Here is a 25,521-nt window from a genome sequence, read left to right as displayed (position 1 = left end):
ATTCAATCACTTCTAACAATCACAGTTACTGAGTTTTGAGTTGAAGTGTTCTTAAAAGGAGGGAGCTGCTCAAGCACAATTCGAACGTAAGCTGACAAATATTAACTTGAGAATTTTCCAGCTTGTCTGGAACTGTCTAACTTTATCTAGTCTGAAATCAGTCAATGAAGTGGCAAGCTGAGTGATTATTTAGAGACAACACATCTTTATGTGAACCTCAAACAACTTGCAGATTTCTTGTGAACTTGAGAAATACCAATGTTAGTGTTACGCTCTGCGGAGAGGAGAAATATTCATGTACCTTGCATCTTAGGAGAGCCTAACCTGAGGGTCGAGCAAAAACTTTCCAGAAAAATAATAGCCCTTCTTCTTTATGTTTTCCTACTTTGTTCATGGTTTAAGTTCCATCTCTAATGGCTCTAAAGTTACCAAATGCAAATACATGTACCTCTTTTACATTTCTGAATACACTGAGTTTTCTGCAGCTAAATAAGGAGAGTTCATACAAGTCAGTAAATATGAGAACAGTCTTTACTTATCCTTTTGCAAAAAGACATTAAATAAAATATTCTGGGTGAGAACATTAGACAAAAATACTGATAATCAAATTATTTTCCCAACATATAATTTACCCATTCAAGACATCTGCTAGTATTAATGGGATCTCTGCATATTTAGCTCTGTTTCAAATCAAGACGGCACATAAAATAGCAAGGCTTCATTTTTTTTCTGGGATAAGAAACTCTAAAATATTTTTTCTGTACCATACCAGTACATGTTACTCTCATTTCCTTCTGCTCTAGCTGCTGCTTATATGCCAGTCCTACTCTGGTCATTAAAAGCAACTTTTCCTTATCCTCAAATTTTCACATTCAAGCAATCTGAATACCTGCCTCAATGTTCATCAAACAGTTCTCCCTAAAAGTGGATTAAAGAAAATTCACAGAAGAATTGTGACTGAGGAAAGAAGAAAATAATTACTGCACCTTCTGTTAAAAATGCTATCAGTGTTTTGTATCTTCAGATACGATTTCCTATGTAATTTAGAAGATAGTTCTTCACACCATATGTAAAAAAACAGAGTTCAGAAGAGTACAATTTCAACAGAAAGTCTGCAAACAGATTACACAATTCTTGCTTAAACAAAGCCTATCAAGAACAGAAGTTCCAAAGCCCAACAACAGGATTCTTTTAATCTAAACTCTGAAGTTGCTTTGTTTTTCTTCACCAAGATAAAGATAATTGCTTGCAATCATATTTTTAATTTCAAAAATGAGTGACAAAGCTGAAGTGGTATCTGTGCACTAAATGAAATTTAATCATAAATTGTAGAATTACACTATTAACAAAAAAGAAATTAACACAGGAACTAAGCTGGAAAGTAAATAAATTGAAAATTCAAGTTGATAAAAGTTAGTAATAAATATATTAAAATGAAGAAAGAGACATTTAGAACTGATGTGTCTGAAGAGCGCTTCTTGTATTCTAACAAATGTTGCGAAACATACTTCCTTTCCATGAGATTTTTTTTTTTTGCTGTTTGTAACATCGTGAGATGATGTCCTTATACCTAAATATTTGAAATGCTTTGTTTCTTTTATGAATACACGGAGAAAGCAATACAAAAGTTTTAAGGAAGTTGTGAGCATTTCAGCAAGTCAGAACTAGAAATCATTCATTTTCCCACATTGACCTCTAGGTGGCACAAGAGAACCTAAACGAAGTAAGCCTTTTTCTGATTTTCCTGGTAATCCTATGCTCTCCAAAATCAGCTTCCTCAAATCAGCAGTTCCAACATCACAGAACACACAACTATTAATCTGTACCAAACAACATGTCAAAATAAGTATTAAAGTACCAACTACTGTGGCCAAGTAGCCATTTTTTTTTACTGCTTTTAATGAAGTGCTTTGAGATACCATAAATTAATAGATTCACAGTACATCTGATGTCCTTTCCCATTCAACTTACAAGGAACAATGAACTTACTAGAAGAAAAAAAAAAAGTTCTACAACAAGTTTAAGGTAAGGAATGGCACTAAATGACACACAATGGCACTAGAAAACATACCCTGAAAACAGTTTGCAACCACAGTGCAGAAGAAAAAATAGGCATAAAATACGTGTTACTTCATCTTCTTTTAGAAAGCAGTATAAAAACATATCAAAACATTAAAGGGTCAGCACAGCTAGTATTTACTGCAGCAGTAACTAGAAATACTGTTTTTGACGTAAAAATGATGTGGCTGTTGATATGAACATAAGATTGGCACGTTCTGTGTGACCACAGAAAAATTTTATATTCCCAGCCTAGCATTATGCACAGCAGATGATGTACCACAACTGCCTTGAGTCTCTGCACACAAGGATGGCAGATTACTTGTGCATTTTGCCTCACTTAAAACACTACTTCATTAGACCTCAGAATATTTCTTTCCCTCAAAGAAAAAGGTGCATGCATACAACTCCTTTGCATCAGTGCTGCCGCTGGCTTCCTTCATCTCCTATATTAGCCAAATCCTTCTCACTCATATCTGAGGATCGCTCTGATAAAAACAAAACTCATCTTCCCCTACTAAGAAGCCCCAGCTCTCTCTACCCAATTTCCCAGACAGGGCTGTCACTGCCCTACTATCCAAAACCATTCAGCTCATTGTGCTTTCACTCTTCAAAGAGCAAACAAGACTTTTTCCAAAATTATGCATTGAATCTGTCAAAGCAAAGGCCATCTGCTTCAGCACATGATAACAGAGCATTGCATCAGATGGCCACAATTACACAAGAAAGGAATTTCTCTTACCTGGCATAGAAGTCTTTTGGTGGAATAACCTCCTGGAAGAACTGCAGCTGGTACAGATAAAGTCCAATCAAGTGCCCTGCACTGAATATAGCCATTAATACACACAGACAGCTGAATATCAGCGGATCAAATGCTTGGCAACAGGACCACCATGTGCACAGGCCCAAAAATACAAAGAAATATACAGCTGAGGTCAAGGATGGTACCATCATACCTGCAAAAAGAAAAACGAGGAGGATTGGAAAAACGTGGGAAAAAACACCATTTGGTTACATCTAATGTCTGACAAATGTATTAAATAACATAATCTAACTATCTTTATGCTAACTATTACAGTTAGCTCTTAAGTCTGCTATTTAGGGTAGTATGGTTAGGTTGTGGTTGGACTTGATGATCTTTCAGATCTTTTCCAACCTGAGCAATTCTATGATTCTATGATTCTATTTGTTGGGAGAGTAGAGGAAAAGGATCTTGGTGTTTTTTTGCTCAATTCTGTACTTATTCTGTACCTTAGCACTTGGGACGCAACCACTCTTCGGAAATCTTCTCTTACATATGTAAAGATATTTCACAAAGCATGGAGAAAACCAGAAATGCAGCTGCAAGACTAGCCAATAGATGCACTACCATATTAAATTTCAAAATGAATTTTAAGTACAAGATGCTAAAATGACACAATGGATGAATAGTGAAAAGCCTTGTCATGTAAAACTTGAGATATTTTGAGTCAGTAAAAATGAAAAAAACCCAGCATGATGCATATATTGATGCATATACATCTGCACCTTTCACAGAACGGAGTTCTTGCAAGGCATAATGGGACAGAGAGGGGCTCAGAAGACAAGGGGCTTCTCTCTGGATTTTAATGGCAGAGATTCTCAAAAGCTGGAGTGGCCATATCCACGTGATGTTAGGCAACATATATGTACCATAAGGACCCTCAGGTATGGAAACGTTGCCTGAGTTTCATTATCACATCATTTTCCATCATAGAATGCTTGTCTCTACTCCAGTGCTGGTTTCTCCATTGGTTTACAGATTTAAAAGCATGGCAGGACCACAGGGATCATTTATTCTGACTGCCTTCATAATGAAGGATATAAAACTTCACCCAGTAATTTCTGCCTTGAGCCTCTGATTACTTATTTTCTTCCTTCAAAGAGATACTTTGTCTTTATTTAATCTCTTTAGGAGAAGGAGAATATGCTATATCCATGAATAAGTTGTTTATATGGCCAATTACTCAGGCAGAGAAAAATTCAAAATTTATTTCTGGTCTCAAATTGCCCAAATTTACCACTTAGCTATTGGATCACATTATAAGTTCTGTTGGATGAGATGTCTGCTACAAAAATGTAGGTCCTTTGTAACTTTGTCAGTACTTTCAGATTGCAATCAAATCATCATTCATCTTTTTTTTTTTTTCCTGGCACAGTGACTAAGGAAGTATTTAACTAATTAAACGTGAGGTCTCTCCTGGAATATCTCTGGAATACAGGCTTCCAAGACCTCAGGCCCTCTTTTTTTTTTTTTTTTTTTTAACTCTCTTCTGAACACCTCCCAGTCCTCACTGTGTTTTGGAATTACACAGACAAGCTGCCCAGCGCCACTGAAAAAAATGTCTCCTACCACTGCCATTCTTCAGTTTCATCCTCCAAAGGTCATTTTTTTGTTTGTTTGTTTTATATTCATGCAAATTGAGAAAGAGGCTGAAATCATCTGCCTGTATCTATTGATCACTTTTATTTCATAGCACTCTCTTCCCTGATATCAGTCTCCATGCTGATCCACATTGCCTATTTTTCTTTTCCTTTTTCTTTTTTTACTTTGATTTTGTTTACATGTAAGACTGCTGGATGAGATTACCTTACTGAAAAAGCCTACCTTATCAAGTGTCACAACCCGCTTTTCCGTGTCATCCAATACCAATACCAAACTTTCTCTTATACTTTCTATTCTTTATATTCTTGTACACATCTATGTTAGGTATATACTTATATTTCATATGTGAGGACTCCACTCAAACATCTGAATAGGCTGATAAATACTAATTTAGAACTGCAGGAACTAATTTTAAATTCACGTGTTACAATCTTCAGTAATTTTTTTGTACTTCCATTCCCTCAGTAGCTGATTATGTATTACTAAATCAGATGCCACATAAAATGTTAGATATATTAAAAAAAAACTACTTTTATCAGCCAGCATAAAATTCACATCAAAAGCCACTGTGAAGTCTGTTTATCGCTTTTGTTGTACACTGCATGGTTGTCCTATTAATCTTTTCTATATATATGTATGTGTATATTTATTTATTTATTTATTTTTAGAGGCAATGTGAACTCAGTTCATTTTTATACTTGGAATAGACAGTACCAAATCTATAAATTTATGTCAGTCACTTGTATTATTTGTATTGTATCACCATTTGGCTACAATAAAAACTGTAAAAGTCATATACAGAATGATAGGACAGCACAGTAGTACTAAAAAATTAAGCAATTCAGTATATTCCAATGCTTGCCAAAAAGTTAATTTAAATAAAATCAGCAGCAGTTTCTTTTCCCTTCAAAATTTCCATTGTTATTCCCGCAGGCGCTGAAGTGCTGAAAACTCATTTCTTAAATGCATAATGCAATGGGCTCTGGAGGAAATTTTTCAAAAGCACCAACCTGCTGAACCAAGTAAAATTGTAACAACAACTTTTCCAGTGGTGATTATCATGTTGCCAATAAACTCTCTCAGTTTGGATGCTAGGAAGGCAACTCTACGCAGCAGTTTTAATTTCATTGTTTCCTCAAATTCTGCTTCACCACAGTCTTCATCATCCAGGTCTTCTTCATACATCAAAGCATCATCTGGCTCTAACTTTTCTCTTACAGCCTGAAGGAGGAGGATTAAAAAAGAGAAAATGCAAAAGAGAGTGAGAAAGAGATTTTGAAATTTTGAAACACAGATATAATATTTAACAATGAAGCCTTCTTATAATCTTCAACTAGGAAGTTCTCCAAGGAACAAGAGTTACGAAAGTAGTACTAAAGCTAGAATTGTGCACTGATGGCTCTCAAGAGGAAAGAACATTAAGAGTTGTTGCTGAGAAAGACTTCAGTTCTTCTAACATACATACAGTAAGCCACAAATTCTATACAAAATTTTATTTGGTTGGCAGAGCATTCTTTCCATCTTGTGATACATAATCTCAAATTTCTCTTTGGCTTAAGAGCTTTGAGTATAAGCTCTAATAACCAAAAATACCTTCCTGATTGAAGATCCTCAGCTAACTCCACTTTTCAATCTTTCCTCAGTGATCTGAGGCAGAGCAACAAGGGCTAAGATAAATGGACAGATAGTTCATGAGGAAGGGCAGGCTGAGAGAAAAACTATACCCAGCAGAGACTCAGGGAAAGAATCAGAAATGAGGAGGTTGGCAGACTATGAAAGAACAGGAGAAAACATCAATGAGAGAGAAGTAGCAAAAGCTTAAATAATCTGCAACCAGGGGCTTAGAACTGCACAATGCAAAAAGGAAAGGAAGGAAATGGGAGAAGGTCCTTCATACTCAAACAGTCTGTTAGGGTTTGGCAGTGGCCTTCACCATCAAGCCTCCATCGTATCTTGGAGACCAGAAGACACACAGAGCTCTTGAGTGATGCAGAATAAATCATCGACCCACTATGAGAATCACCAGGATAAGCAGGAGGCCCACCCAGAGAAACCATTTATGGAAAATTTAGTCATCCACAGACATGAAAGGGCATACATATACATATTAAAATGTAGTAGTTTAGAGCCAGATCTTCACTCTGTGTAACACAGCGTAGCTTCTTTGGCACTAATCTGGATTTACATTAGCTAATGTTCTGGCCAAGCAGTATCTCTGTGTAAAAGTGAGAAAGAGAGACTATTGATATTTTTCATTAGAATGTCAATTTTATATTTGTTAGTGACTTCTGGCAGCAAAAAATCCACACTGACAGATAAGATTGCAGCAGGAATGGCCTGCTTAACTCATCCAAATTCTCCAGTACCATTTTGTTATATAGATTCTCAAAGGGAAAAAAAATTCTCATGGGCTCCCTTGTTTCACCTCTAAACTCGGTGCCAACTTTCTCCTCCTGCTTTGGAGCATTAACAATGTTGTGATTGCCCAGAAAAAGCTCGCTCATTCTCAAGAGTATCTGTTTTACAGATGATGAAATATGTATTAAATACAATAGGGCTGACAGAGGAAATGTACCTTTCTCTTGGACATATCCAGCTATTTCACTAACTATATCCATTATAAATGGAATAAGGTAACATCTTAATCCCTTTGTTATTGTCCCAGAGCTCTCCACATGCAAATTATTAGATCCTGATGCAGAGGAGATGGCAGTGCAAACTGGCAGTTGTCTCATTTTGGGCCATTCAGCACAAATAAGTTTTATATCTGTTCATTGTTTCAGCTCATATCTGAACTCCTATTGTAACATGAGCTACATATTCAGAAACAGTGCTGACGGTAGTTTGAATGATACATTTACTTTTAGCAAAGCTGTTTTAGTGAGAAAGCCATACAAAGGGCAAAAGTAATGATCACTTCTGCTTGGGCTATATTTACCAGATGAACCTGCTCCTCATCTAGCCCTCTGAGCTCAGTCTTACTCTACCTGAACTGGCTCTGGCATTCTGTTCCTTCAGTTTAATATGACCAATGAACAGTGAGACCTTCAACAATATTTGCACCTCAAACTAAAGAGAGTTTAGAAAATATGATATGGCACTCCTAATATACACATGCATGCGGACCTTTGTGAAGGAGAGTGTTGTTTCCTCAGCTATTGTTTTCAATTTCTTTAAGACAGCAGGCATTAAAATGTGGAATTAAAAAATGTGAAAGGAATCATTTCAAAATAAATAAGATATTCCAAGGGAGACTATGAAGACAAATGATTATCATCAACCTATATTGTGAGTCATACATTTACTACAGCTTAAGTGAGTTGGCACTTAACTCTATACATGTAAGAATGACAAAAGAAAATAAAAATACTTTATCCGTGAGAAAATAGAAAATGTTCTCAAGGGAAAAGCACACAATTAAAATATTTTCAAGTATGCATTTGAGGAAAACACATAATAGTTTCAAGGAACAAAATAAAAAGAGCACAAGAAATAAGAAAGCCAAGTTAAAACAGCCCAACCTTTGCTGTCTTAACAGTCCCGTATTAATAATCTGCTACTGACACACATCACATAGCATGCCCAGGGAGAAGCACTAGGAAGGAGAATATTTCACTCAACCAGGACAATGCTGAGAATGAGATGATGGTCAAAAGCTTCCAAGAACTGAGCTGCACAAACATTAAAAATTGCAAGAAGCCTGAAAGTGGATGATTTACCCAAGAAGTTACCTTATATTTTCACTTCTATTTAGATAGCAAAATATGTACTTCAGGATCTACAAAAATTTACAGCAACCTAAAAACTCCACAGAAAATGCAGAACAACCTACTTCAGATATTTCTGAGACCTTCAGCTGTCCTAAAGAAAACTACAGTCTTCTGATCCTCAAGAAACACTGATTTCTCAAATTTTCCTTCTAAAACTACATATCTCTCCCTGTTTTGATTTGAGGCTCTTCAATCACTCTCTTCTGTTAAAGAGAAGCTATCACATGGGAAAATCTGATCATCAACAACAACCATAATCTGCAATCATTGAAGCTTTTCCAGAACAATTGTTTTATCAGTTTTTCATCGCCATCTGAATTATCAATGATGTTGATGGCAAAGACTCCCTGTTTTCAGAGTTCAGGGCTTTACACCAGCATATTCCCTGGAAAGAGTGGAGTCACAGAATCCCAGCACGCCTGAGGCAGGCAGGGCCCTCCTGGTCCCCCAGTCCCAGCCCCGCTGCAGCAGGACCACCCAAGCAGGGTGCCCAGGCCCACAGCCAGGAGGCTTCTGGAGACCTCCAAGGAGGAGACCCCACAGCCTCTGGGCAGCCTGTGTCACCTGCACAGCACAGAAGTGCTGCCTGCTGTTCAATGGGAACATCCTGTGCTCCAGTTTGTGCCCATGGCCTCTTGTGCTGGCACTGGGTGCCACAATTGTTAGTGGGCCCGAAACACTGAGGTTATCTTCTACATCTCTCAGTTCCCTATCTGCAAGCTTTTATGAATACCTTAGTTTTCTGCCTTATTCTGTCTCCCAGTGGTGTCACTAATGCCCCAGTCAATGATTATTTCAGTGAAAAGACTCTTGAGAGCCAAGCAACTATAGATTTGACATTTTGCATACAAACATATCTGTTTGTACTTTGGTATCCAAGGTGAAGTGAAGTAGCTGAAAGGCCATGTTCTTTTCCTGAAGTAGCTGAAAGGCCACGTTCCAGTGTATATCAAGGAGACAAACTTTGAGTTACCCCACTCTCATATCTACCTCGAACCAACTGGGTAAGCTGGGACGGCTTTCCAGTTTTTCATGTTGAACACTTCAAATTGCCAAAGGCACGCAAACAGTGAACAGTTCTTACATTCAGCATGGTGATAATGTGCATGTTGTTTTAACACTTTCTGATGATTAAATAGCCATGCAAGTACACACTCATCACAGAACACCATTCCTCCAGTCAGATGGCTTTGCAAAGCTCTTTTTACTGTGTGGATTAGTCCAAAGCTACAAACCCATGCTACATAGGCTACAGTTAGAAAAATACTTTTACTTCCATAATAAATTACTTATTATGCAATTACAGGATCCCTGTGGATGCTGATTAAATCAAATAAACTTCTCCATTCAAGGAGTATAGAGCATTTGTGAAGTCATAAACATGTGTTTCCATGACCTTTGCTCTGCAGAGCAGGGCCCCAGGACTTTTTATAAACAGACTAAATGCAGTTTAGGTTTTTCAGCAATCGTGTGGAAGTCCCAGGAGTATTTATTGTAAAACATTTTTTTAAACTGTGAAATTGAGAGGGAGTACAGGCAAGGAAACAGTATTGCCTCTGTGGCAGCTATGGCAGCTACTATTGAGGCCAGGGCCAGAATGTCCATTAGCTACTTTGGGGGTTGGTTTATTAACATCTGACTTTTACATGTTTCATCTGGTACAGTATAAACACTGCTGCATAAAGATATCCTCTAGTCCCAGAGATATATTTACTAACAGGAAGCTCTAACTCCAACCAAAAGCCCATTCTTGCTTCAGAATTTTCCTTGCTTGCACCTATGCTTACTGCTATTGTGTCTGTGAATGCAAATTTGCTTGTTTATTGGCTTTTCAATTCTACAAAGGAAATGAACACAACACATCAAAAATTCAAACACCAAGAGTAAAAAAAATTAACTAACCAGCCCTGTTACAGTTAAGGATACATCAGTATCTCCCAATGGGTGCAAATCCTATGCCTGTAATGCACTGCATTATTAACACCTCTAAAATATGTGCTGCTAGGCTCACAGGTGTAAATTCTCATAAGAGTTCAGGTGCTTCCTCCTTCCTGTTGGCTGATAAATGCTGTACAAATAGTTTCTTTTGCAGCATTTTGACATTTCCTCCCAGCCAGTACCAGGAAACTAACATAGAGGAGTGAGTACATGAAAAATAAAACTGAGGAAAACACAGTCAGATGAATTTTGCCAACTTTTTATAATGTGTTGCTTCTAGAACTTTTAATAAAGGTTAAATGGATCCTGCTATGTCAGCTCTATTTATCTGTAGATTATGTAGGAATTAAAAAAAAGTTACTGAGAGATGATGTGATAAGCCTCATTATCCAAGTCCAAGTGAGATGACACTGTTTTCCAGGTGGATTACTGGCGGCAGAAATGCAAACTGCACTGTGCATCATATCTTTTTTTTTTTCTTTTTAATTCTAGATTTTTTCCTTCACTTATTAAACTGTCTTTATCTCAACCTACATGTTCTCACACTTTTACATTTAACCCAATTTGCCCCCGTCCCACTGGGAGGTGTGAGAGAATGGCTGTGTGGTGCTGAGCTGCTGCCAGGTTAAACCAGATCAAGCAGTGACACCCGAGATAGCAAAAAAAAACAAACAAAAAAACCCAAGCATCCCAGCATCCCTGGTACTGCCTTGCTCTCTTGACTGTCCCCTGGTTGCACTCTGCACAGTGCCTCTGTGAAAGAAACTCTGAACAACCTCTAGAGAAGCACAACGCCTTATGCACACTCGTGTTGTCCTTTACTTGCCATTAAGGCTTCAGAGGTTGTCCTGACAAGGAGCTACTGCCTGGAGCCTGAACCTTACCTGGGCCCCCTCCATAGCAGCCCTACCCTGTAACTATTTTGTAACCTTTAACTGAAGAGAGCTGGCGTGCTCAGTCGAGATGGACCGTATCAGAACATGGCTGAATTCCTACTTTCAGGCATACTTTAAAAGCCCTATTTTCTTTTTCATTTTTCTTTTTCTTTTTTTTTTTTAGCAAAAAGCTCCTTATTTTTAGAAACTAGATAGTTACAGGAGTAGGAGGAATTCATCACAAACCTACTATTAGAAGCAGTATCTCTAAATATGCCCTGAAAAATGCATGTAGAAAAATTAACCAGAGTAACACAATATTCTCTAGACAGATCCATCTGCGAGTACAAAAGCTGGAAGAGAAATTTAAGTGCTATTTGTTTTACCATCAAAGGAACTGCAAACACTTAATGGGATATAAATGATTGCAGGTTTAACCTTCAGTCAATACTAAACCACACTAAGGTATTCATTTATTGCATTTCCCATTTCTCAAGAAAGTGGAGAACTCCACAGTTCTTATGAAACATCCAGCATATGAGAAGCAGTGTCTGTTTGCTTTTTCAACCCCAGAACAGATACAGAAACTTTCATAATGACAATCCCTGTCATTCAACTTGAGCTGTATAGAAATAGAGCTATCTAGCAAGAGCATCTTCTTTAAGATCAGCTTGTATGAGATAGATGTGCTCAAAAGAGAACTCAGATGAGTCTACAGAACCTTTCTCTACACAAGCAGAGAGGAGGTAGGGCTACAGATTACAAGCCCAGGCTGCAGAAGAAAGCCACTCTCTGGACTCAGCAGTCTACATTCACAGTCAGTTCTGCACTAACTTCAGAGGAAAAGCCTTCTAAATAAGCAGAGCTAATCAACTGTGTAACAATTGCAATAAGTAAGTAACTTTGCTAGGTATAAGGTTAAGAATAAAGAGACCTTTTGGAATTTGAACAGCATTCTAAAACTGATTATACCAAGAAGAAAAGTCCTAAATCAACTTTAAATCCTATAATCTTAATGAAGAATTTTATCTCTGATTGGTCTAAAACATTCTAAATCTTGAATTAAATGCCTAAATACTACATAAAATTGGAAGACTTGTGACATCAAAAATAATATCAATACATCTGCAGGTTTTGATAGAAATGAACTATGTGCAATTCCAGAGTAAAATATGCCGTAGTAAAGAGTCATTTGTTACACTAAAAAATGATCAGAGTATACACTGTAAGCATTCAGGGACAAAGGCATTCAGAGATTAGGAAAAAAAATAAAGCACAGTTCTGAAGCAGGATAGCAGGAAGTCAAAATCATTAAATCTGTATACAATAGATATTGCACTGAGAAGGCCAAAGATAGTTTCACTTCCAATGTACCTACTGCACCTGAGCAAACATCAAGTGATTTCAGCACAAGACTCACTTACTGAATATGGAAATAGAGTTTCACATTTCAATTTCAAAAAGCTGTCAGACATATAAGCCAAATGCAAAAGAGAGAGGAAGTCACAGGCAGAGTTTGGTGGTTTGGCCTGAGATGATTAAACATGGCTTTTAGTGAAGAGGAAATAGGAAGGCTTGGGTTATGACTACAAGGCACAATTCAGTACGAAAACTAAATAAGCTAGTGCAGATAAGCGAAGCTGCATAGCACCCATATGGAGTAATTCCTGGATGAAGAAGTACACACATTGTACCATTATCCATCATGCTGAGAAGTATGATAAATAGCCCTACCAAAGTGCCATGATTATTGCAGAATTGCCTCAGCTCATATGGAAGTAGCCTGGGTACTTCTCCAATACTGCCCTATTGAGCCACAGATTACTGGGATGAATGGGAGAACAGAATATCTAATCTATGGAAAGATAAAAAATTGCTTGACTTCTTTCATCTTGCAAAACAAGCATCAAAGATATATATATACACATTTGCTTTCAAAATATCAGGGAAATAAATGCTGGAGAAGAAATGATACTGAATCAAAAGTGCACAAAAACAAAATAATATAATGCAGTCAGGAATACCTGTGGAACCTAAATCAGAGGATTTCTAACCACCAGGAAAACAAACAAACAAAACAAAACAAAAAAAAACACACAAAAAACCATGAAACTCCAAGCAGGGTCTTGTCAGGAGGACAAGGAAAATGGCCCTGTTTTAAGATGTGGCTTCCTGTCTTCAGAGGGAATACAGCTGCCTGAAATAGTAGGAAAGCAAATTCAGATCCTTCCTTGGATTGTGTTATTCACATTTTAGGCTGATAAAGGAATTAATATTCTAATATTTTGCTCTCCTTGTTTACAATACTGCATCTCCAAACTTGGAACTGAAGATTGTTAGAAGAGCAAACCAATAAGACCAGTGGAGAGCTGTCACAAGAAGAATTTCATTACCCATCTGCCTTGTTTCTAACCAAACTAGGGCAGGTGCACGCTGAAGTTTCATGCTAAACAGGCTAACAGCATTTGGTAATACATAATGTATTGCATTATGTAACATTATCTCGCTGAGGCACTGTTGTAGTGTAATTGCGTATTTGTGTTAAGACTTATCCAAATACATGTGCATCAAACAAAGAAGCTAATGTAACTTGTAAACTTCTGACCCCAGTTAAGACAAGATGCATTAGAATTGTTACTGAGGGAGGCAGAGTAAGGTCTGGCAAACTTCACTACTACAAACACTGCAGGCAAAGAGATAAGGATACTCTCCTTAAACCACATAAATAAGGTGTTACATCTTACTCTCACCACATCCAAAGCACACAAGGACCAACTGGGTTTTGGACCAGTTGTTCAGAGGTCAAAATCAAAGAAGTATTTGTAATCAATTAGAAAAAGTGAGCAAATGTCATCTTAAATAAACATAAACGAAAAAAAAAAAGAAAGAAAAAACAGGTGAGGTGAAAGATGAGAATTCAGAAAGAGGTGTCTTCATGAAGATAAAAAGAAACCAAGATATTCATTACCTCTCTCTGTTTCCCTCTTTATCACCTGTAGAATCTTGATATGCTTATTTACCGTCTCTGAAGAAAAGCAGATAGTGAAGAAGCCTAAATTGCAGGTGGGAATATGTCTACAGAAGTCAGAGCCAGATGGTCAAGCCAGGTGAATGTTTGATACTGTTAAATAACATTAGATGAAGATAAACATAAACACAAAGCAATAAACTCTGGAAAACTAGGCTCATCCCCGGAAAACAGGACAGTCATCTAGACAGGGTCATGAGCACCACTGTAAATAGTTCAAAGGAGACCTGCAGGTGTGAGCAACTACACAGAATGTGAAAACTCATCTTTCCCAGAGCGGGCCTTAGTCTGAATTAGTTCTCCTCATTACACAGGTTGTCCAAGTAGATGATGCACTAGTAGATTCACCCTATCCAAATCCTGAATCTTACGAGGACTGTAATCATACCATCATTTAGATCATTCATCTGAAATGCTGAAGCATTGATATCCCCTGTAGCTCAAGAGAATATTAGCTGTTTCAAGGAAAAATATTGAAAATGACCAAAGAAATGAATAAAGAAAAAGAACAGGGATTGCTTACCTTCTGAAAGATGATTATGTAAGATAATAAATAACATGATTTTCCTCATACCATCTCATGCTGTTTTACAACATGTAATACAAGAGACCTTCCATAAAATTAAAAGGTGTTAAATTTAAAATCAAATCAGAAAGTAGTTATTAAGTTGTGGAAGTCCTTGCTTCATGATGCTACTGAAGCCAAGAAATTAATGAGGTATTAAAAGGGACTGGATAATTATATGTTTAACAAGACTGTACAGAGTAGCTATAATTAACAACAACATTTTTGGAAGGGATATGAAACCATATGTTTTAGGATTAAAGCCAGTCTCTCACTAGGAGAGATCAAGATAAAAAGCAATATTGGAGATGGGGAAAAAGTTATCACTAACTTGCTTATTGTGGCAATACACAAGGTACCAGCTACTTCCAGGATAAGGGTACTGGTCTAAATGGACCTTAGACAAAGCATGGGATGTGTATAACTCAAAGCTTGTCTGAACTGTCCTGTATATGTTGCATTTGCACTCAGAGACTCAAATCAAAAGAGAGCTCTAAATGGACTACCTGCCTGATGTAAGCATATGACAGATAGCCCCAGCCTATCAGCCTGATTATTAGAAAGGTAAAGTTAAGAAACTTAGCTTTATTACCATTCCAGTTTGATAAGGGACACAGAAGCTGAGAGACAGATGAAGTAAGCCTGAAGAGTGTCAATGAGAAACAAGCTCGAACAAACAAGGCAGCAAGTGCCTTGGAGGAAGCTGCACTGAAGACTGCAACTGTTTATTTCACTTAACATCAACACCTCTTGTAAAGATGAAGTTACACAAACTCACAAGGATATTTTTACCCTGTCAATTACAGTATCAGGCAACAGTCACCAGAAAAAGCTACTTCCTTTCTAAAACCTATCAGACTGTATATACTGCATCTGCATTCTGGCATTTAAACCACCATCTGCATCAAATCAAAAATGTCATACTTTCAGCTGCAGCTGGGAGTTAACTGTTCTCTCTCATTTTCTTCCACCTTTTACACCTTGTGACTGGCATTGTGCTTTTCGGCATTTGCAATCTGGGCCTTTCTCCAGCTGAATTCACCTGCTTTAAATTTTCTGAGCCCTAATAAAAAAGGCCTGCAGACACGTTTGCTCCAAGTGTGCAACCATTTAGGGGTGGTAATGAGTTGGACTGCAGCCTGGTATCTGGCAGACCTTCCTACTTCATGACTCACTGTTAATTAAAACCACACTCTTTGCTTATTCCTGGGATAGCGTTACTTACAAATAATTGAGAGTCTCTTACTGCCTTCCAACCTCCTATCCCCAGTTCTGTTCTGTAGAATACACTTTTCTGATGAAGATCTGTTTCCCTTAAGGTTGGATGCAGTGTAATGAAGAAGGACATCCATTTTTTAATGAATCCTTGCTGTCCTTAATTCAGATTCCGATACTTTTTCTCATTTTGAGTTGCAGCTAACCCATGAGCGATTTGATCCACTGTGCTCTATAGACCGTTTCTGGATGCTACTACCACAGCTATGTACACAAACTGCTACTCAACTCCAGGCATTTTTTCAGCACGCCCAGATTGAAATTGAAATACGATGGATTCATACACAGCTTTGAAAAGGTCACTTTCAGAACTACTAAAATAATCATTGAATAGACTTTCTTGTATTTAGAATTCAGAAGGAGTAAATATGCTACTCTTTCTTTTTTTAATTTAGCCTATTTCCAAAGTATTCCATGCTCTCCAAAATCAAAGATGTCTGAGAATTCTTCAAATAATTTCACGCAAAAAGGTAAAAGCTGTAAGATAAATTCTCAGTTTTTCCTGGAAGTCAAAGTGCCCATTTCTTGATGTTTAGGCTACCTGTGGCTAGGCTTCTTCAATCCAAAAAGCTACCTCTCTTATCATAGGATGGCTTAGGTTAAAGGGAACCTAAAAGATCATCTAGTTTCAAGCCCCCTGTTACATGCAGAGCTGCCACACACACCAGATAAGGCTGCCCAAAATCCCATCCAACCTGGCATTGAATGCTTCCAGAGCCAGGGCATCCACAACCTCACTTGGCAACCTGTTCCACCACCTCACCACTCTCTGCGTAAAAAATTCCTTCCTAACATCTAACCTAAATCTATCCTCTGTTAGTTTAAAGTCACACTCCCTTGTCCTGTCACTATCAGACTGTGTAAAAAGTCAGTAAGCACCCTTCAAATACTGGCAAGTCATAATGAGGTCTCCTCAAAGCTTTCTTTTCTCCAAGCTGAGCTAGCTCAATTCCCTCAGCTGTTCTTCATAGGAGAGGTGCTCTAGTTCTCTGATCATCTTCGTGGCTCTCTTCTGGACTTACTCCAACAGCTCTGCATCCCTCCTGTACTGGGGGCCCCAGGCCTGGACACTATACTCCAGATGGGCCCTCACAAGGGCAGAGCAGATGGGCACAATCCTCTCCCTCTCCCTGCTGGCCACCCCTCCTTTGATGCAGCCTAGGATATAGTTGGCCTTCCAAGCTGCAAGAGCACACTGCTAGCTCATGCCCATCAAGAGCCCTATGACCTTCTCCACATGGCTGCTCTCAAGCAGTTTTTCTCCCAGTCTGTACTTGTATCTGGAATTGTCTTGACCCAAATGCAACACCTCGCACTTTGCCTTCTTAAACATCATTTATGGATCTGTTGAATCAGTTTAAATCAGCATATGCATTTTTAACAAAATGGCGTACCATAGATCTCTGACAAGTGGTGGCAGGAACTCTCAGCATAAGCTCTTCAACTCTGTAATTGGCTGTGGAGCTGTTCTAATAAACCCAGGACTATTTCCCTTAGAGGCACAGTACCAAGCTCAACAGTTCTCCTGAAGCATTTGTTTGTAGGGCACTTATTTCTTTAACTCATTTGTATTTTCTAATTCAATGGAGTTACAGTATCAGTACAGAGCAATGGCAAAACAAGCATCAATTAGATAATGCTGAAGTCAACTCTTCACTTAGTTTTCGCTTTTTCAGTGGGCTTTATCAAAGAGGAATTGAAAATTATCTTGTAAAACCCACACGGTTTGGACTTATTTTAGACCATGCCAATATTTTTCCAAATTCAGACACTCAGCTGCATGCTCTGCATATGCATTAGGTTCCTTGCAGTCCTGCCAATTCCTAGCAGATTCAGCTGCTTCTGCAGCCTCCTAACTAGCAGAAATGATTCCAGGATGTTATATGCAGACACCTACATAGAGAAAGTTGAAGTTTGGAAAATATGTGTTTAATGTGTATTTAATTTTCCACTCTCCATTTTACTCCATCTTTAAAAACAAGCAGGTTACTCTGATGTAAATCCATAATTTCAGCTGTGAAGATCAGAATTCCTCAAAACACTGGGGATCACCTCACATGACAGTTAGTATTACACTTCAAAAAAAAAAAAAAAAACATCAGCTGTGGTGAAGTTTTTGGTGCCACAACATCTAAACACAGCTGCAGTGTTCAATAAATAATCTATAATACATACAGCCCACAGAACATAAATAATATTTCCTGGGTTTTGATGTGAAGAAGTGAAATATATTTATGCAGATTTCCATTTGCCTGGTATCAGTGTCCCTTTGCAGTCAAAGTTTTCTCTTTCTTCTCACCCCCACTCTTCCTTTGTGGATTATTCTGGCACCTTTAATTGTATCAGTGGAATGCCTTGAGGTAGCCACGAGTCCATGACACATCCAATTTAAAGCTGCCCTCTGTTCTATGTGATCACTGCTGGTTAGCTCAGGATTTTTTTTTCTTGCATTCCAGGCAGATCTATTGAGCCCTGCTTGGCAGACAGCATCCCTTGTTTCCATGAGACTGAGCTCCCTTCTCCTGCCCAGACTCTAGGCTCTGAACTAACCAAAAAGTTAATATTTAAACACTATCATATAGATTCAGAGGAACCTCAGCATGTTCTTCTGTCTTTCTTCTGAGCTTCTGCTATTACATTACTCCTATTTTATGCATATGCAAACACGTTTTCTATCCAGGAGTCCAAGGGCTTCAAAGAAGTTTATCAGAGTCCACTTTGGTAAAATATAACTTTTAGTAAAGACAGATTGAACACAAAATCTAACAATTACCCACTTTTCTTAATGCTTCTAGTTTCTCTCCTTACAGATATAGCCCTAGATTCTAGCTGCTAAATCCATTCTGCACAGCTCCAGAGATAAAGCAGATTTAAAGCAGGTAAAACTGGCTTCCCAGAGACATGGTAGAACCATGCATATTCAGATGACACTGAGGCCGATGTATCCTCCAATGTGTAATAAAAGGGTGTAATCTTCAGGCAATCCTCAGCTGCCTAAGAAATTACAAGCAACTGGATGTAAAGTATAGTCCTGGTCCTAGAAACTCAACTAGCTTCTGAAAATATCATGAAGCAGACAACAGAGAATCACACAGAGATTTTTCCCCCTCTAACACCAAAGTGGACAGCTGATCTCCTCAATGCTTTACCCACTTTCAAAGTGCAGTTTCTATTTGCAGTGAGCAACTTGCAACTTTCTCCGTTAAAACTGGCGTTTTGAAGGTAAAGACAAAAACGCTTCACCCATATGTAAAACAAGGCTGAAAATGAGACACAAGGCACACTAGGTAGTCTGATAAAAAACATGTCAAGACTGGTACTGGGAATTTCTCTGTACCCTGGGCTAAATTCCCATTACGGCTTTTTATATTATAAAATTGTTTCCCTTTATGAGTGGAATTTTCTGTGTTCATGATCTCTGCCATTCTTCCCACCAGTAAAATACACAGCAAAGTCATCAACAATTCCAGCTGTGTCATTCCCAAGAACTATCATCAAGCTTACTCGACTGTTTGCATAACCACTGTTTTAGATAATTCCCTTCCTGAACATAATACACAGTCTCTCCTCACTTCTGCTACGAGTCATTTCTGATCATTACTTAGATTCTGCTGTTCTTTAAACCAAGTTTGGAAACATGGGTACTAACTAAAAGGCTGAGCAATGTATGTAGCAAAAATCCTTTTCAGACTTAACTAGAAACCCTGGTGAAGAAACACATGGTGGTCAGCCTACCCGTTAATTCAAAACAATTTGAAAATTCAGTAGCAAAACTACCAGTTTTCATATTCTGCTCTGTTTTCTCGAGATAATAACCACAGTAGCTTTCCCACTTTAAAATCAAGTGTTTAGTTTCCTGTAAGTAAGTACACTTAGCATATTCCATGCTCATCAGACTAATTCAGGATACAACTCCCAACAAGAATGCCAAGCTCAGTATCAGCTATAAGCAGTACAGACAGAAATGAGTACTTGATACCATTTCCTCATTTTCAAACTGCGCGTTGCACTGCACTGCATCCTCGCTTATTGCCTTCTGAACCGTGTTGCGACAGAGGAGCCATATTGTCAGGCTCGCAATGAACATCCCGATGTCTGGTACAAATAGTCTGATCACGTTGCCGGCATCTGCTCCTTTCACACTGTATGGGATGAAAAAAAATAAAAAAAGAACAAAAAAACATTTGTTACTTGTAAGGACGCTTTCAATTGGAACAGAAAGTTAGCTCAAGGCAAAGAAAAACCCCCAAAACCCAATTGTAAGAAAGACTCAGAATTCCGGGAATACGAGGAGGACCAAGAACTCTAGACAGAGCTATTTTTGCTCTTTAGAAGTACAGAATAAGTGATTATTTGCTGGGAGCTTACATCATCATATTTTGCTGATACTTCATATTTTGATTAACCCAAGTCTGAATTGATTTTGCGGTGAGCAACACATACAAGAAACATTTCAGGCGAGTTCCTAAGAGAACTATGTATGTAAATGGCAATCTCTTTATAGACATCATTGGCAAAGACAACAGCATCCAGCTCCACCAAGCTGGAGTTCCAGTCATCCTTTAGGGGTGACATGGTTGGAAGGGTCTGCAATGTTTTAACATGCCTCATTTTGTTAGCATTTTGATATGTTAATATCTTTTATTCAATCAAACCTTCTGAATTTCTTTTTTTTGGTATTTAAGTATGAGTACTTACATACTAATATTTCAATATTAATTAAAGAGAAAGAGCCAGCTCCCTACCTTGAAAACCTTTCTTCTCTTCTGGATGAATTTTATCTACAAAGGGAGTATCACTACTCTGCTATGTAGATTTAATTGTTTATGCTGGAAAATATGACTTTAAGGTTTTGGACACAGTGTTTGAATTTGGTTCACTGTTAAAACGGAGAACTTGGATTCAGATTTAGTGGCACAATGAACGATTTGTTAAGCTGCTACAAGTACTTACTGAACTTTTAGCTTTTATTAATGAGAGGATATAGTCTTCTAAGTTTTATTAATGAGATGTTATAACTTTAATGAATTCAAAGTGTACATGCCAATCACGACATTAATGCAGTTCTGATTTTAACAGATTTTTTAGGCCTTTGTTTCTATAATCATTTCTGAGGACAGTTGAAGCATCTGTATAGCTCCTTGGGTTTAGGTGAGTGGGTTAGACTTGGTCTTCATCGCCTGCTACCAAAGTATAAAACCTTGATAGTTTATTTTACAGGTTCAAAAAAAAAAGATAACTCTTTTGTCCTTTCTTTACCATCAGCAGCTTTGAAGCCTAAAAAAAAAAAACTATGTGTGAAGGAGTTATCTGCAACTTTTTTAATTTGTCATCATGCTAGCAGATCCAGAGTACCTAAAAAGCCTCTGATGTGATTAGGACATGATCACTATCAGGAATCTTGCTGGCCTACTAATCTAAATCCAAGACTCTACATTTCCATTTTTGCCATCACTACTGCTGACCCAGCATTTCCTTGTAAATGAAGGGAAAGTAACTTCAACTCTACACACAAGAAACTTCTTCTTTGGATGGTCTTTAGTGTTGTAGTCACACATTCTAGCAGTTAAGCAGCTTCAAAATGTTTCATTAACGGCATCAAGTAGTACTGAAGCAGGGAAAAAAATTAACTGAAAAGCTTGTAAAAGAATGAGGTGGCTAAGTCCTCAATGGACTGCTTGTATATTTTCCTGTGCTGCTGTTTCAACGAAAATGTGCCACAGAGTCATGACAGGACAGCCAATCTGTTTAATGTTACAGAAAATACAGTCTTGGCGTGTCAGTTCATTCTGCAGTGCTGCAGTTCTGACACAGAAGATCACCTCGTGAAGGCACTTACTTTACAACATCTCCTTTGGCAGGAAGTAACAAAAAGTACACTTTTAATAAAACAAACTCCCAACAACAATGTACCCGGGATTCACAACCATAACAATGAATTAGCTGCACTTATCCCAATTGCTATGCTACAAGCCGCCTATTAAGGCTGTTTTCCTAAACACGCGCCAACAAAATCTCAATTCTTGATTCTGAAAAGTATCACATGGGTATTTTTTTTAGAATAAGTTCAAAAAAAACTGAAAGCAGCGTTAGTTTTAGAAGAGAATACATTTGCTAGTGTCATATTGAAAAAGGATCGTATATATGTAATACTCCTACATATGGGCTTTTTCTGTACACAGGTATGGGGTCCCAATAAAAATTAGCTTTGCACCACATCTGAACTTAAGGCACGAGTCAGTTGTCTTCAACCACTCCCTCACAAAAATGTGAGCCTTCATAATCAGCACTGCTGAGTTGTACCAAGTTCTCCCTGCTCACATTGTACTCCTGCAGAGCCAGGCTGGGTTGTCCTCCTCCTTCAGCACAAGGAGACCCTGTGGGAGCACCACCTCTGTCATGGCTCACATTTCTTTCCACTAACCCAAACCAAGCGTCTCTGATTTTTCAAAATAAATCATTAAGTTGTGTTGTTGTGAAAGATGTAATGTGCAGCTCAGGCTGGCAATAGGGGGGCTGAGCAGTGATACTAACCACAGAACAGGGAGAAACCCTGTAAATGAATAGCTTATTCACCAGAACCATTCACAAATGTACACTGTCCCCAGCTCTCCATGAAAAGGAAAACAAATTGACCTCAGTGTGATAATTAAAGAGGAAACAAAAGTTCACTTGAAAATGGAGAAATGTATATTCTTCTATAAAGCAGAGAAATAAACTGCTTCATTTGACCCCAAACAATTTGCTACCCAGCTTTTCATAGCATCAGCTAAACCAAAAATCAGTTATTCCCATTTGTTAACTCTGGCAGGACAAAAAAAGAAAAAGGTAAATACTGCAATAATTCCACAAACATTTCTCACTTTATTTATGCATTCACACATGGTCAGACTTAGCATTTGATAACAGTCTACACATTGTGCTCGTCCCTCCAAAGGCGGCTCTCTTGTGATGGAACTAAACCAGGAACACAGTAAACCAATTCCAGAGATCTCCTAGAGAAACTGTTCATTTTAATTGCTTCAAGAATCATAGTAAAATGAACTGGTCATAGACATAGCACAGCATTGTTTACTCACTTAGACTCCAGAATATACCTACAAAGAGAGTTTAATTGCAATAGATACCTCTGGCTGAAACTTACACAGTTCTTAAGACAAGAAAGAATGACTAAGACTAGGATTGCAAGACTCTGCAACTGTGTGAAACTATTCTATTATGTCAACACAGAAGATAGTTAGCTGTGGACATGCAGCATAAAACTGCTCTCTTATTTCATACACACAGTCAGAGAGAATGCAAATGCATTGGAGGACTGAAGTGAACATTATTTAAACAATATAGTTGTCCTTGATGCTTCTGAAATAGCATTTGAGTTTTCTGAAAATAGTTATATATTTTTCTGCTTTCCAGAATAACAGTTTCTCACAAATTAGAGTTATTCATTTTTCTACTGAATACACAAAGCTTTGGTTAACAATGAAACAGAAGCATTGATGCTGCATTATCTGGTTCAATTTCACTTCTTGGGAATGGTACCTTCCTTGCTATTTCAGATTTGCAGAATAAAAGCAGCACAACACCAGAGCTATTAGAATTAAAAATGCAATGACTTCAATAGAATAAAGTACTCAGTAAAACATGTAGAAAGCAATATGCATAACACCAAAGAGAAAAAAACCCAAACTTCACACAGAGAATGAACACCAATAATCTTTGAACTCTAAATATTTAATATTTTCTTAAGAACAAAGATGTTGGGAAAATCTTGTCTTAAAGAGAATTCAGATTAGCTCCATATCTACCTGCAACATAATGTAATGTTAAGCTTATGTTAAATGATAATGCTGACAATCCTAACAAAGCCTTGTAAAAAGCCTGATATTATACTGAATACTTGTTCAAAAGTATTCAAAAATATTTTTTATCATGTTTTACAAGTTCCTCCAAAGCCATTCACTGCATGCTGTACAACCTACTGTATGGAATATGCTTTAGCAGAAGGGGAGGCATGGACTTGATGACAACCAGAGGCCCCTTCCACACCCTGTGATTCCATGATTCCTTCAGTTTCCTCAGGGGTTTTTGGTAGTAGCTGACTGCTTTCTAATGAACTGAGTTCATAAAACTTGTTAGGTAATGAATTAAGAATTTATAGGTGATAAATTAAGGAAGAGATGCATAGTGTCTAAAACTTTCCATTCATCTTGCTTAGTTCTTGTGAGATATCTGACATTTCAAAGTGGATCTCATGTTAAGGAGTAATTAATTCACTACCATCAATGTGTGCAGCACAATTTCCATTGGTTTCATCTGCAAACTGGATTGGAGGTAAATCAAACTCAAGAATCACAAGTACAGTCCTTGAAAGATGTAGACTGGCAGTGTTACGTACGAGCTGTACCATGAAGGAGCAAATGCAGCTGTTTATCAACAGTATCCTCTCTGTGACCCAAAAAATTGTGAAAACTGAGGATGCCAAAGACAAGGAATCAGACTGCCTTATATATGTGCTTGCTGTTGGAAGTGGATCTCAGTATTGGTTGTAGCTAGGAACAACTGAAAGAGGCCCCTTGTCCCCTCTGACTTTGAACTGTGGATAAAATGTCTGCCTCCGTAATTCCACTGCTCAGGGATTCTAACATAACCTGTCAGGGTCCAAGGACTGTGGACCTCATTGCAGACACAGCCAACACTTCCCTGGACACAGGGCACTCAACAGTCTGTATTCACACTGTTGTGACTTGTTCCTGCCACTTCAAATGGCAAGTCAGACCTGAAGTTGGTTCCAAAGGCAACCTAGATATGACTCTCAGGCAAACTAAATAGTTTGCTGAGTGCTGGTAGGTCTGCCTTCAGTCCTTTCCTTACCTCATGCTCACCCGCTAACTGAAGGCAAGGAACATTACAAAAGCAAAACAGGGTTTTACTGTCATATTAATATTCATGTCCACAGGGCTGTGCATGACCATTCTTAATCCTGTGCTTCCTTAATATAACTGTCAAATGCCATGTTTTATCCAAAATACCTGAAATTGCATTTTGAGAGAATTTTGGTCAAGCAAAGTAAAAAACTGAGAGGAAGAGGGAAGCAAAAATGCACAGAGAGGTAATTATAAAAATATTTAGCACGCAGTGACCTATCCAACATACAAGTTCAAAAGGCTCCTGAAATATTTGTAAAATCTTAATTACTGCTTACAAATGACATTTGCATGAATTCAGAAACCAAAAGTACACTTCACTTTCTCAGGACAGACAGCTTGGGAGGAAGAACACTTTCTGTATTGCAAAAGTGCTTAACCACATATTAACCAAACATTTGCTTCCAAATACTGCTGTGCATGCACAAGGAGTGCAGCTATTTGAAACTAAATGCAAGTGGTAAGATTTTGGTATGTCGCTGCTTGCACAAACCATTCAACATTAAGAAATTAATATGTGGACACGTGCATGGATATGTGCAATATGTAAAAAGCTAGTTTATGCCAAGTTTTCTATTTTAAAGCACTCACTGTCTCTTGTTCATCATCATTGATTCTCTAGGAAAGGGTAAATTCCAGGCTGCCCCATGCAGCACACACAAGGCATAAAATTTAGCAGGGATT

At 38.0% G+C, this 25,521-nt stretch overlaps 1 protein-coding gene across 2 annotated transcripts in view; it reads right to left on the bottom strand.

Annotated features, from left to right (window-relative positions):
• The window catches only part of PIEZO2 (piezo type mechanosensitive ion channel component 2), a 291,317-nt gene that overhangs the window by 118,252 nt on the left and 147,544 nt on the right, over positions 1–25,521 (bottom strand). For both annotated transcript variants that reach the window (XM_085220764.1, XM_085220763.1), the window contains exons 5-7: positions 19,893–20,055; positions 5,473–5,683; positions 2,801–3,014 (exon numbers count right to left, since the gene is read on the bottom strand). In XM_085220764.1, coding sequence (XP_085076890.1) covers positions 2,801–3,014; positions 5,473–5,683; positions 19,893–20,055 — 588 coding nt within the window. The remainder of the gene's footprint in view (positions 1–2,800; positions 3,015–5,472; positions 5,684–19,892; positions 20,056–25,521) is intronic.

The sequence above is a fragment of the Meleagris gallopavo genome, chromosome 3 (assembly GCF_905368555.1).
Source record: "Meleagris gallopavo chromosome 3, MGAL_WU_HG_1.1, whole genome shotgun sequence".
NCBI lineage: Eukaryota > Metazoa > Chordata > Aves > Galliformes > Phasianidae > Meleagris > Meleagris gallopavo.
The sequence above is the reverse complement of the archived record's forward strand: the minus strand, read 5'-3'. Positions and strand labels throughout refer to the sequence as shown.